General features: G+C 39.5%; 1 protein-coding gene across 2 annotated transcripts in view; it reads left to right on the plus strand.

The window, feature by feature from the left end:
* Nucleotides 1-3,574: 3,574 nt before the first annotated feature.
* TIC40 (hydroxyproline-rich glycoprotein family protein) overlaps nt 3,575-14,566 on the plus strand; it is a 285,802-nt gene continuing 274,810 nt past the window's right edge. The window contains exon 1 of one of the 2 annotated variants that reach the window (XM_089416433.1): nt 3,575-4,032. In XM_089416433.1, coding sequence (XP_089272559.1) covers nt 3,792-4,032 — 241 coding nt within the window. In that variant the 5' untranslated portion in view covers nt 3,575-3,791. The remainder of the gene's footprint in view (nt 4,033-14,566) is intronic. The other variant, XM_089416432.1, reaches the window with a different exon arrangement.

Here is a 14,566-nt window from a genome sequence, read left to right on the forward strand (position 1 = left end):
TGGAAAAATGGTAAAGATTGACTCAGAGAGACACATGAAAGGAATCTTTACTTTCGCTAGGATTTGTGTTGAGGTAGATCTTAGCCAAGGACTACCTGAAAGCATCATTCTGAACTTCAACAATTCACAGTGGAAACAACCTTTGGACTATGAGAATACAACATTCAGATGCAGGGGATGCCAACAAACAGGTCACCTGTTCAATGCATGCAAAAGCCTCAACAAGAGCAAGCCACAACAAAGGAAATCCAAAGGATGGCAGAACATAGATGATGTAGTAAAGAAGAGAGCCATGGAAAAGAAAGCCTCTTCGATAACAGAAGACGAAGAAACAGAAGCAGAAGAGGATGATACCACCATAGAGGAAGTTGAAACAGAGAACCAGAAGGAAGACATATCAGACAACAAGGCTTCAAATCAGGCAAAGATCCATCAAAATCAGGCAGAGATGACAAGCATGGATCAAAGCATGGGAGGCATCAAACGGCATCATCACTCAGATACTTCAGACTCAGACAAAGAAACAGGCCCTCAGAATGCAGAAACACAGTTAGTCATTGCTCCGATCGAGCCCACTCAAGGAGAGTGGCGCAAGGTCGAAAAGAAAAAGGGGAGAAAAACTTGATTACATCTTTTCTTTCCTTTCTCTCTTCTCTTTTCTTATTCTTTGTGCACGTTAGTCTTCTAACGTTGTGTGGGGTGCGAAAGCACCCGAGCCCATGTGGCAATTTACAAAATGCTTCACTGCATCTGCTAGTGTAACTTTTCATTAATTCTTTAATAAAAGGTCACCGTTTTTTTTCCTTGGAAAAAAAACTTTAATTCCTATTTATCTCATTATTAGATTAAGAAATATATAAATTTCATAATCCAATTATCTATTTATTATAAATAGCTACACATAATAGAATTAACATAAGTTCATTTATTTTTATTTATTTTTTAGTTAGAAGAAAATTCTCCATTTTTAGTTAAATACATAGTTACATTATTACACTTATTAGTCAAATATATAACTAACTAAGTCATTTAATTAAGAATAATTTATAATAATTCCTATAGTTTATATAATATAGAGTATATTAAAAAATATAGTTTAAGTTAAAAGAAATTAATAAACCTAACAACTAACTAATTTATTAACCATTTAATTTTCCTGTCCCTATCTCTTGGTCAAGTCAATTATAGTTGTTGCCCAGTCCATTGTAACCATTCCTTGGTCAATAGTAGCTGTTTTTTCTAGCCGTTGTTTGATCTGCTCTCCCTATTTAACATGTAGCCACGATCTGGTTATTCATCTTGTCCTGATGATGAACCACACTTGCTGGTTCGAAACGCGTCGACAAATGAATTTTGATGTGATTTTCGCCGAAAACTCTCCTCAATAAACTTGATATGGACCACACAAGTCTCGATTCATTAAATTTAATCCCTCTCAACACCTAACAACTGCACAATTAAAATGCATTTACACAAACTAATATTCATTAATATTAGATTTATTTATATTTAAATAAAACCAATTTAAAAAATTTAAATATTTTCTATTCCAATACAAAGTATTCTCATTAATATCAACTTAATTCTATTGATTAAGCATAAATAAAATTACATCATTTGTCATCGTGACTCTTTTTTCTGAGATAGTATGCCATATACTAACGGTATCAAAGCAAAGATGAATAATAATGAGAATAGCAAAGTAGGCGTAAAGGGATAGAATAATTAATTAGAGAGGAGAATCACCCAAATTGAGGCTCATCTTCAATGTGACTTTTCTTTCCTTTCTTTTTCAAAATCAAGAGCTAACCTTCAAAAGGTGGTCTGATCAAAGCGATTTGCAAATTACCATTGCATGCTGAAGGAGGTTCCTTATTAGAGTCCAAAGAAGTTGATTCATGAGCTTGTTTCAATATTCTCAAAGAAGCATTACTATTCAATATCTTGGTGTTGCCAAAGGAGCATGGTTCACACTAGGAGCCTCAAGAGATATTTTTTTTGGAGGCAAGTAAACAACTTTACATTAGCAAAAATATATTACATAGTTTACAATCAGAAGGTCACTGTGAGGCTTAGCCTCGAGGCCCACATGAGAAAAACTTGATGCAGACCATCTTCCCCAAAAGGGTAAACCAGATGGTCTTTCAAGGAAGATATAAGTCTGATACAAAGTCATAGATAATGCAAAAGTAAAAAAAGGATTGCGAGAGAAGCTTCTCCCATAAAATTCTACATATATTGGCATCAAAACATATGCCATTTGGAGAGTAGAGGAATGACTGTAGCAAATGAAACAAGATGGAAAACCTAGTCATGCTGCATACTTTCCCTTGCCCTTGTCGCTTGTTGGAGCCCACTTCACTTGACTGAGGCCTGCATCGTCAACTTTCACATTGCTAGGAGGTTCTTCTTCTACTGTTTCCTCCACTATGAGGTAGCCATAAGTGTTAGTGTCTTGTGGAGGGGACATGTCGTCAACAATGTTAGTGGGGGCCTGCTTTGAGTTACTCTCTTTTGCAATGGATCATTGACTTGGAGACCCCTGGGCTAGCGAGCCTTTGCCTTGCGCTTCATCAACCAGGATGATGGAGGGAGAAGGGGAACAAGATTGATGGGTGGGAGGACGATCTTCAAACCTTTATAGGGAGCTTGAGGACGTCGAGGTTGCATGCGTAGGCAGAGAGTTAATGCCTATGGATCTGGAGAGGTTGCAAAGAGAGACTTTAGTTTTGCTTATGTGAGTGTTCATTTCAACCATCTGTCTTTCAACTTCAACACTTGCTAGCTCCATTGTTCAAAAATGACGAAACAACAAATTGCGGACAACCTAGTGTCCATCCCCCGGTATTCTACATTCCTCCACCTCCAAGGAGGCCACTCTGTGCCATATATGATCAAGGATATTAGGGTCAAATAACTCCATATGGTCGCCAATCCAAGGAATGTTGGGAGAACACCTTCATCCTTTGCTTCTTCATCAAGTGCAACCTCTCTCTCACCATAAATGCACACTGGGAGTCCAAAATTGTTGCGCTTCCGCAATGTTAGCTAACAATAATAACAAGTGGGTGATGAATACATGGGCATATCCTCTTCATAACTCTACATGGAGGAATGTAGGGGAAGACCGCACAAAGGTATAAATGTTAGGGAGGACCACACAATAGGTATAGAAACGAGGACATGAGCATTAACTACAACATTGAAGCGGTTAAGTGGAAGATCACAATGATGCAAGGGAATCACTATGAGAGGCAATAATAACTTTGAGAGCAAAACGCTTGGGGGAGGACGACGACGCATGGCTGGCATTTGGTGGGCTCAATCATTGCCTTGATGAATGCTTGCTTGTCTAGATGGACACGGGGCCGATGACGAGGGAGCACTCGCACTCGGATATGGGAGGGGGATATTTAATCCTAATTAAAAAAAAAATAAAAATCTATATATCAAAATTTAACTCTAGAATATTTAAATAATATTTTTTTTTTAATAAATTAATTAAATTTAATAAACTTTATATATAAATTATTTAAAAATATGTAAACCTACAATTATTACCATCAAAATAATGTGAGGCATGTAAAACGAACCCCCCAACTCTTCTTTAGTGCAATCCGTTGAAAAACAAGGGAGATCGAGATCAGTCGCAAACATTTATGTTCACTACATGCTAAATTTTGTTACATTATCGTGAAATGATAGAGTAATAGTCATATCCCGTTCTTTTCACTGGAATCTTGGTTATACCTGATTAAGGATTACAGTGCTACAAGCTCGGCCCTGCAGAAATGGCGAATCTGTTAAACTCCTCGTTGCTTTTACATCAACCGTCGCTTCCGCAGAGGCACAAAATAGCTTCAGGCCGCTCCAGTGGGTGCATTGATACTGAAATCGGGTTTTTTCAGTCGAGAAAGACGTGCAGAAAATGTAACAGTGCCTCCTTTAAAGCGAGAAAGAATTTGCACTGCAAAGCTCAAGCTCAGGATGGTGGCGTGTCTCAGAGAACTGGCAGGAATGCTAAAAAAACAGGTCGGCATAAGATAATCTTTTGCTCTGGCGTTTTCTGTTTTTCCCGCTTCTGTTTAACTTTTTTGAATCTGGAACAGGAAAACCTTAATCGAACGGTCCCGGATTCTAATGCCACGGAATCATTTCACTTTAACATAATGTAGGGTCTAAAGCTGTATCCAAACGTTGGCTTCCATCGCCTTTGTTTTTTCGGAATCTGAAATTCGGGCTAATTCCCCTCATTTTCTAAAGCCCCCCCATTGCTTGTTTTTTTTGTGCTGTTGAAAGTTTGTCACTTTATATCGCCGACTCCTATGGTGATGCGTATGCTATTTGTGTTGCCCTTCTTGGTACGGAGCCTGTAAAAAATCCTATCACATGGAGTCAGAACTGAAGAGATCACCAAGTCTGGGAGCTCCAACACTTTAAAGCCCTCAAGTAGTAGGTTTCTTAAAACCGTGTCAAAACCTTTCCGGAAGTTCACAAAGCGAATTTATACCTTGTGTTTGCTTCGTCAATGACGGCTGTGAGCATAAAAATATGACCACTAGTGTGGTGATTCCTTCTGAAACCTGCTTGAACTTTAGTCCACAACTTCTTCTTCTGTCATCTAGAGATATGGCAAAGTATTTAAGGATATAGGGATGACTTTAGGCTGCTGATGGTTTTCTTTCTGTCTCGAAATGAGGTACCGTTATTTCTTTTTTCCTGATTATGCTCCCGTAAACTTTGGGCCTGCTGAGCTTCTATGTGTCTATGGGTGAGGTTCTATTCCATTAATCTGTGGAGGCTTTTGTAGTCTTCGAAATACCAGGAGTTTTGAGGATAAACACCATGCAAAGTTCAGGGATGAGAGGTGTGTATGGAATAGGAAAAAACATATAATGCCACCAATCAAATATCCTGGGAGAAATAATGGGATTTCTTTTTAGGATCTTGGGTTTCATAAATGTGGGAAAGACTGGTTTTGAGATTTGCTGTGTATTTCTTACCAGAGAATTGACCAAAGTAAATAGTAAGGGAGTGGTGCAGGTTACACGGTGCAGGGTCCCAGCAGGGTTGGTTTAATGAGATCCCGAAGGAGATGAATGTACAATTGATTAAAGGAGTGGTGGTAGTGAATACTTGGAGATCAAGAATATTTAAAGCAAAGGGCTCATTGCATGAATGATTCAAGGAGGGGTACTAGAGGATGCCTAGCGATCAAGAATATTTGAAGCAAAGGAATCATCAACCAACACATAATCAACGACATTAACTCCTACAAAAGGAAAGGAGGTGTGCCCACTAGAACGAGAAGTGCTTGGTGCCATTGACAGTGACCATCCCATGTGATATTTCTAATTTAATTAGTTGTCTTCCATAGGCGTTGATGAGTAAGTTAGATAACTATTTGTGTAGCCCTACTCACGGTGATCAATCTCATGAATAGTCAGAGGCTCTAATTATAAATCATTACTTTAGTATTACATTTGACCAATATGAGCATTGAAATCACCTGTAAGAAATATGTCATGTAGAGTAGAGAACGTCATGACCGTAGGTTTCGAATTTACGAAAGGAGAGTTGCCATTTGTACCGATGTTTCTTTTTTCTTGACTACGTTCCTGTAAACTTTAGGCTTGGTTGGCTTCTATATGTCTATGGACGAGGTTGTATTCCATTAATATCTGGATGCTTTTGTAGCCTTCGAAATACTCGGAGTTTTGAGGATAAACACCACACAAAGTGCAGGGATGAGAGGTGTGTATGGAATAGGAAATAATGGGATTTCTATATAGGATCTCGGGTTTCATAAATGTGGGGAAGATTGGTTTCAAGATCTGCTATACATTTCTTACCAGATAAATGACCAAAGTGAATAGTAAGGGAGTGATGTAAGTGACGCTAAGTAGGGTAACATCAGGGTTGGTTTAGAGAGATCTTGAAGGACATGAACGTACAATTGATTAAAGGAGTGTGGGTAGTGAGTATTTGGAGATCAAAAATATTAAAGCAAAGGGCTCATTGCATCAATGATTCAAGGAGGGGTAGTACAGGATGCCTAGCGATAAAAAATATTTGAAGCAAAGGACTCAACTATTAAAAATATTTGAAGCAAAGGACTCGTCAACCAACACATAATCAATGATGTTAGTTCCTCTAGAAAAAGGAAAGTAGGCATGTCTACTAGAATGAGAAGTGCTCGGTGACATTGACAATGACCATCCCATGTGATACTTCTAATTTAATTAGTTGTCTTCCATATGTGTTGACGAGTAAGTTAGATAACTGTTTGTGTGGCTCTTCTCACTGTTGAAAAATGCAGCAAGAAATTCTCAATTTGATTTTGCCTTGATTAACTCGTGAAAATTCGAATTCCCACATTAGTAGACAACTTTGATGTAGTTAACTTGTGTGACATGGCTTGTGTCACCTAGTTTACTCAGTAAATTCGAGTTGGAGGAGTTAGAGTTCAGTTAAGCATGTGTGATTGCTAATTTGTAGCAATCAAGGTCAATTATTTCAAGTTGTTTTCAGTTAAACTAGTTCTAACTATTGGAGGAACTAGTGGAAGGTCAATTGTGCAGTGAGACTTCAATCTAACTCAGTGACCATCTAGTTAACTAATCAATCAACCCAATATAGTTAGTGCGTGCAGAGAATTCAAATTCCCCAGCTGTGGTGGAGATTCCAAGGTAGTGTAACATTAATTGTAGACTAGTCTTGAGTGTACAGGTGTTGCATGCAGTGAGTTGATCAACCTTGGGAATTGCGCAATCCGTTTTGGAGAAATTCTTAAATAATAGGGGCCTAATTTCTCAAGGAATTGCGCAAGGAAATAGGGGCTCAAGTAGAGGCAGAAATTGATTAAGTCTGGGTTAGAGCTTCTCAGTGAACGAAGAGATAGGTTATTCACTTGTAGGTTGTGCTCAGTTGAGAAAAGCAATTGTAATTCATCTCTACTCATCAAATTAATGCAAGCAGACATAGGGGTTTTTAGTAGATTGCTTTCCCTTGGAAAAATACTGTGTGCATGTGTGTTATTTCTCATTGCATGTTTGTGATTGATGTTCTAAATCTTGAATTGAATTCGCAGAGCAATAGAGTAGGTTTGTGTCTTGTGGTTTTGATTAAAACTTCATGAGCACTTGCAAATCTACACTATAATTTCTACACTCACAGTGATCAATCTCATGAATAATCAGAGGCTCTAAGTACAAATCATGACTTGAATATTACATTTGACCAATATGAGCATTGGAGTCACTTGTAAGAAATATGTCACATAGAGTAGAGAACATCACGACCTTAGATTTCAAATTTACAAAAGGGGTGTTTCCATTTGTATAAATTGTATGTGGAGAATAGGTAAGGGAAGTAACCTAATACAATGTATAGATTCTTTATTGGGGTTCCCTTTCCAAAGAAGTCCACAAGAATTGGTGAATAAATCATAACTTTCTAGGCACATGGAATGGGACAATTATTCCCAAAATAAACAAGCAATCCCACTTGAACATTTGTATCCATGACAAAGGTTTGGTTTGTGTGTTGATATCGAAGGATACCTTGGGAATTTGAGTAGTGGTCTCTCTTTAGTTTCATGAATTTCCATGAGAAAGATGTTTTCAATTTAATGAATCACATTATGGAGGAACCTATGTAGAAAAAAAGTGGGCTCCCACAGTATGATACTGTAATGTAAATGTTAGATTGAGGCTTTGAGGCTATGAAAGGAAGGGATGATAATTTCAGATCTCTCTCTCTCTCTCTCTCTCTCTATATATATATATATATATTGTTGAATTTGACCTACAACATGTCATGTGGCCATCTAGTTGATCTAGCTCCATGTTTGATGCCTGATTGGATCCATCAAAGGTTATTTTGAGTGTCTAAGTCTGTATCTTATAAGGGTTCTTCAAACTTAGTTGCAATGGATTTTTAAAACTCATCCTTGTAATCATCACCCCAAATTTTGGGCATTAACATGTGTTCTCATTGGGAATTGGATATGAAGGATTGCATGTATCAAGATTCAAGGATTAACATAAGTTTCTTTGCAAGGAGTAAGGTATTTGGTGGAATGAAACCTTGGAGATTAGAATCAATCCATTCATTGTCATCCTTATTCTCATACATATTTTTCTTTTATATCCTGCACTTTTTTAAAGTGTTTACAAACTTATGCCAAAACTAACCCATATTAATGCAAATATGTAGTCTATAGGACATTCTATTTTGTGAATGCATTGTTCTTTTATGTGTTTGTACCAATTATTCTTTCTTGGCGGGCATTTCTATTATAAGTTATAAATTAAACAACTTTGTTATCCATTGTATTAATCAAATGAATCATTTCTTTGCATTTTGTTGTTCTTTGGTTCTAATTGCCAATGTAACTAACCATGTTTTGGTATAATACTTTTCTCGGGGATTTTCAATCATTGAAATAAATGTTTTGGTAGTCAAAGCGACACTAAACGATAGGACATTATAGAAATACAACGGAGAAAAAGGGAATGACTAGAATTTACATTGAGAGGAAATCCTAGTCATTTAATTTGAAAAGTTGGTTTGAAATGATCAAATGGAAAAATATGGGCAAAAAACATTGTGAAAAATTAGATGCATAATGTAAAGTAGACAATGGGACATTCTCCATGTATTTGCATTAACAAAAAAATCAAATAATATAGATTTGAGACAAAATAAGTCATGTCCATTTTGAAAAGCAATGAGAAATAGTAAGACTTGGTTTTCAAAATTTAGGAAAGGTAGGGAAATAGGTTATGTTAGAATTTACTTGAACCCAACACCTAGTATTTAATTCCAAGCAATTAATTACTGAACAAATACATGGATAAGTTCCTAACACATAAAATTCAACAGAAGCAAATTACAATCTAAATCACCTGAATGCACACAAATTTCTGCCCAACAAATCTGTTCTTCATTAACAAAAAAATCAGAACCTACTTAGGCTCCCATCTCGGGATAATGGAACAACTAAGGAATTACATATATAGCAATAAACCTGGAGTTATCCATTTGATCAAGCCCTAGATCTGTCCTTTGATCTTCCTCTGATGATCTGGATCTATCTCCCTTGCTGTTCCTTGCACCTTCCCCGAACCTGGCACACCGGAATTTTAGACTCCTCCTCTTGAGGTGAGTGCCACGATTGTGTCTTTGCCTCAACCCTTAGGCTCAATTTATAACTTTTCTAAGCTAAGATTGATGGCCAAAATTAGCTCGTTAAGTTAACTGAAGATAAGTTACTTAACTTTCTTATCTTTAGCTTTCTTTACTTTAACTCAATTACCAGTCATAAAATTAGCTTTCATTACACACATATCTCATGCATGTCACATGCACCTAATCCACATGAATGCAACTCACTTACACACTCCGCATGTCGCATGCAACTCACATGCATGCCTTGCATGTCACATGCAATCAACATGCAAACTTCGCATGTCACATGTAACTCACATGCATGCCTTGCATGTCGCATGCAAGCTCCTAAAGAGGCAAAACATGGTCCTTCTAGTCAAGACACAAGGCTATAAGTACCTGCATGAGGTACAAAAAATCAACACTCCCTTTTAGTGAGGGAGGTACTTCTAGAAGATCTCCTCCACCCAGATCTGTCTCTAACACCACCACCATGTCATTTGTTGTTGTAGTGGCTCCCTCTGAATCGGAAGGCTTCTCTGCTACTCGCTTTGGAATCTAATCTGAAGATCTGTTCCTTCCAACCATGCTCTTAGGATCCTGCTCTTTAGCATCCATAATGTTAGCTCATACCAACTAGTCTTGAAAGATTTGGAAGAGGCCTCTTGCCCATCTTCCAGATTACAATGCCGAGTTCTTGGTATCAACTCAGTCTTCAGAGCGTCCTGCTTAATCTCTGTCACTATCTCCCTCTCTCCCTATGAGGCTTGACCTCTGCCAATGTTGCTAGCTGCTGGCACTGTCTTCGTACATGTTGCTGGCTTCTACCAGCTCTCGCAACAACTGTTGGCCCATACCTGTTGCGGCAGATCCTCTGCCCAACGACTTTGCACCCTCTTGTAGTCGCTTGATCATGCCCAACGTTGCACACTACTTGTAACCAGATCCTCCTTAGTGCTCTGACACCATTTTAGAATTTACTTGAACCTAACACCCGATATTTAATTCCAAGCAATTAATTACTGAACAAATACACAACCAAATTCCTAACCAAAATATTTAGCGAAAGCAAAATTACTCGATTTGAATTACAATGAGACACAAATTTCTGCCTAACAAATAAGTTCTTCATTAATAAAAAACTCAAAACCTACTTGGGCTTCTGTCCCGGGATAATGGCCCAACTGAGGAATTACATATACAACAACAAACCTTGAGTTATCCAGTTGATCAAGCTCTAGATTTGTCGTTCGATCTTCCTCAGTTGATCTGGATCTGTCTCCCTTTTTGTTCCTTGAACCTTCCTCAGACCCGACACACTGTGTTAAATTTTCGTAAAACTCTGCAACTACTTAGTGAATAACTGAAAACAAGGCAAGCAATACTAAAACTAGATTTACTTTCACCAAGATACAAAATTTCTTAACTAATAAGCAACAGAATATAAACATAGAGATAATAACACACACACAAATTGACACACTTGATTACCCAGGAAACCCAAAAGGGAAAACCACCTTCTCTGTTGTGGTATTTTATTGTTTAAGCAAGTAGATCGATTACAAGGCAATCTGTCTTCTCGAGAACACACTTGTTCTCCTACTATACAAGCTTGACTCTGCTTTCTAATCCCTTGAACCTGGTCCTTCTTCCTTGCACTTTGTCTGGCCCTATTTCCTTGTGCACTAGGCCTCTTATTTCCTAGTGCACAGGGCCTCCTATTCTTTAGGACTCAACGCCTAAATCCTAGCGCATAATTGCCTCCTGTTTCCTAACGCAATTCTGCCCTATTATTTAGCACATGGAAACTCCTAAAAACATGCGCACTAGCTCCTCAAAGATACACACACCATAAACAAAGAGATCTTACACAATTTTTTGCGCTCAACAATGACAATACATGTGCCTTCGTCCTTCCTTTATAGATTCGATCTATGTTAAAATAGGCAAGTGCAAATTTAGAACTTGAGCTATGATTGACAAGTTAACAGAGTTGAACTGGTTCTCTCTTTGATCATCACTGGAGTTATAACTTGTCCTTTCTTCAATCAATGAGTGAAGTCCCAACTCGTCCAAAACTGAACTTGAACTACCAACCAATCCTATAGTTCGCTAAAGAAGGGTCCATATAACTAATCCTCCAACACTACGCATGAACTCGTGAAGTTATTCCTGCAAATTGGAAATAAGCTCACCATCTCCATGGTTAAAGAAGGACAACTCGTGGTCTTTCTGGCTAAGGCACGAGCCAAAGAAGACCTTCACTCGCTACAATTTTCAACACTCCCTCTTAGCGAGGAAGGAATCCTGTATGACTCCAAACTTGTCTTTGCAATAGACGAAACTGCTTCTTGCCAATGCCTTGGTCAAGATATCTGTTGTCTGCTCCTCTGTTGGAACGTATGGTAGCTTCATTATCCCTTTTTGCACACGATCTCTGAGATGATGATGCTTGATCTCAATATGCTTGGAGTGATCACGAAACACTGGATTCTCAGAGAGCTTAATGCAACTTTGATTGTCACAATGTATCATAGTAGGTTCCATTCCCTATCTGAAAATGCGCACAAGCAACTTCCTCATCCAGATAGCTTCGCACGTTACCAAATTGGTAGCCATGTACTCAGCCTTTGTTGAACTGAGTGCAATTGATCTTTGCGTCCTGCTAAACCAGGAAACAACTACTAACCTAATCCTGAAGACGCAACCTAAAGTACTCTTTTGATTTGTGGATCACCTAGCCTAATCTACATTTGTGAAGCCCTCAAGCCTCACTCCATCAACTGGTTTGTACCACAATCCATAATCTGCTGTGCCTCTGAGATACCTCAAAACATGCTTTGCAACGACCCATTGAAATCTGGTTGATTCCATCATGAACTGACTTAGCTGGTTTATTGCAAAACAAATATCAGGTCGTGTGTTGACCAAATACATCAACAACCCGATGAGTTGCCTGTATAATGTAGCATCTACTCGCTCTGCTTTGCTAGCATCCACCTTCCTCCAATTTGTGACTAGAGGCGTGGCCATGGGCCTGCAATCCTGCATATGAAACCTCTTGAGAATCTCTTGCGTGTACTTGCCCTATCCCAAGAAGATCTCACCATCACCTTGCCAAACCTCCAATCCAAGGAAATAGTGCATAAGCCCTATATCCTTCATCTCAAACTCCCTTGCAAGGTCTGCCTTGCAATCCTAAATCAAGCTATCTGCTCCAGTCAGTATAAGATCATCAACATAGAGCACTAAAATGAGCGAAAGCCCTCCAACCATGATGTAGTATAGGTTGGGATCCGCCTCACTCTTAGTTAAGCCTAATCCTCGAAGGTAGCTGTCAATACGAGTGTACCAAGCTCTTGGAGCCTGCTTGAGCCCATAAAGAGCTCTCTTCAACCTGCACACATGCATGCCTCTGCTGAACTACTCAAACCCCTCTGGCTGCTCCATATATATCTCCTGCTCAACCAATTTGTTGAGAAATGTTGTCGTCACGTCCATCTTGTGGATCAGATCCACCAGGTGCCAGAATCATCCTGATGGATGAATATTGTGCTATTGGGCAAACGTGTCATCAAAATCTATGCCCTAAACCTATGAAAAGCCCTTGGCCACAAACTTGGCCTTGTACTTCTCCACACTCCCATTTGTCTCGTGCTTCACCTTGTACACCTAGTGCAAGCCTACTACTGATTTACACTCTAGTCATGGCACAATTTCCCAGACATCGTTCTTCATAATGGAGGAATATTCCTCTACCATGGCATCTTGCCAAACTTGCTGTTGGGCTACCTCGTCATAACAAGAAAGCTCTGTGTCCAACAACTCTGTTAGCAGTGCCATATACCCGATGTGCCTCTGTGGCTGCTTGCTCTGCCTAAACATAGAGTTAGGAGCTTTAACATGCTTCTAGGCCTCCTGAATCAACCTATCAGCCCACTTGGCTCTCTTCCTCCTTGTGTTAGGAGTCTCTGACTGAGTAGCTTCCTGCTCTTGTCTTAGACTCTCCTCCTCATCATCCTGCTGGTCATACTGCTGTACGACCCTCTTGCCACTTAGTTCAGATTCAATTTGTGATCCTGGTTGAGGCTCCTCCTTGGGAGCGAGTATTTCCTCCTTAGGTACTCCAACCTGATCTCACTTTAAGGACTCCCTCAGAGCTTTGTCCTTCTCAAACCTCACATCCCGCTTGATAATTTTCTTCTTGAGTGATGGAATATACACACCATGTACGCTTTGGATGTCTCACTGTAACCCACAAAAATACCATTTTCTGCTGTGGGCTCCAGCTTCTTCCTGCAATATTTGGACACACGACAGTAAACTTTTGTGCCAAAGATACAAAAGTGTGAAACATTAGGCTTCTTGCCGGTGAAAGCCTCCTTTGATGTAACTCGTCCAAGCACCTTGTGTGGACTCCTGTTTTGCAGAAATATTGCAGTGTTGCATGCCTATGCCCACGAGAACATAGGTAGTCCTTGATCATGCAACATGGCTTTGGCCGCTCCAACTATGTTGCGGTTCTTCCTCTCAGTCACCCCATTTTGCTGAGGGTTATGGGGTGTTGTTTGCTCTCTCCTAATGCCCTCCTTGGCACACTCATCCCTGAAGGCATTGGAGATATATTCCCCGCCATTGTCACTCCTCAATGATTTGATCTTCTCTTCGGTCTGGTTCTCTACCAAGGCCTTAAACTCCATGAACTTGGAGAAGACCTCCTCCTTCTTCTTCATAAAGAAGATCCATGTCTTTCGGGAATAATCATCTATGAAAGTGACATAATACGTATGTCTCATAAGTGATGGAGAAGAGAAGGGTCTGCATACAGCTAGATGCACCAGCTCCAAAATCCCTTTGGCTCTATTGTCTCGGCCGTGGAAAGATGACTTGACATACTTGCCAAGCTTGCATCCCTTCTCGGTCGTGGAAAGATGACTTGACATACTTGCCAAGCGTGCATCCCTTGCACACTCCATTCTTGTCAAGGTTGTACTGTGGTAGCCTTGTGGCTATCTGTTGTAGGATCTTCAGTGCCCCATGATGCAAGTGTCTTATGTGCCTGTGCCAAAGTTTTACATCTTTGCTCTGCCCACCTGCTGCCTTGTTGTTCAAAGCTGCGCATGTCTTAACTTGCAACCTATAGAGATTCTTCATCCTCACACCTATCTGCTTCACTAATCTAGAAGCTAGATGCTTGAGGTAAGCCTTACCTCTGCTGAAGATGACATCATAACCCTTGTCCTCTAGGGTTGCCACCGAAACAAGGTTCTTCTTCAGGCCTGGAACATAGAGGACATCTTTGAGATGGAGAGAGCTCCCAGACTCCCTCTCAAAGTTGACAATACCAACTCCCCTAGTTACGTACTTGCCATTATCTCCTAGCTCAATATGAACC

This window comes from Pinus tabuliformis, chromosome 3_2 (assembly GCF_031772625.1).
Source record: "Pinus tabuliformis cultivar Carrire ecotype Pingquan chromosome 3_2, CPIR1, whole genome shotgun sequence".
Classification (NCBI taxonomy): Eukaryota; Viridiplantae; Streptophyta; class Pinopsida; order Pinales; family Pinaceae; genus Pinus; species Pinus tabuliformis.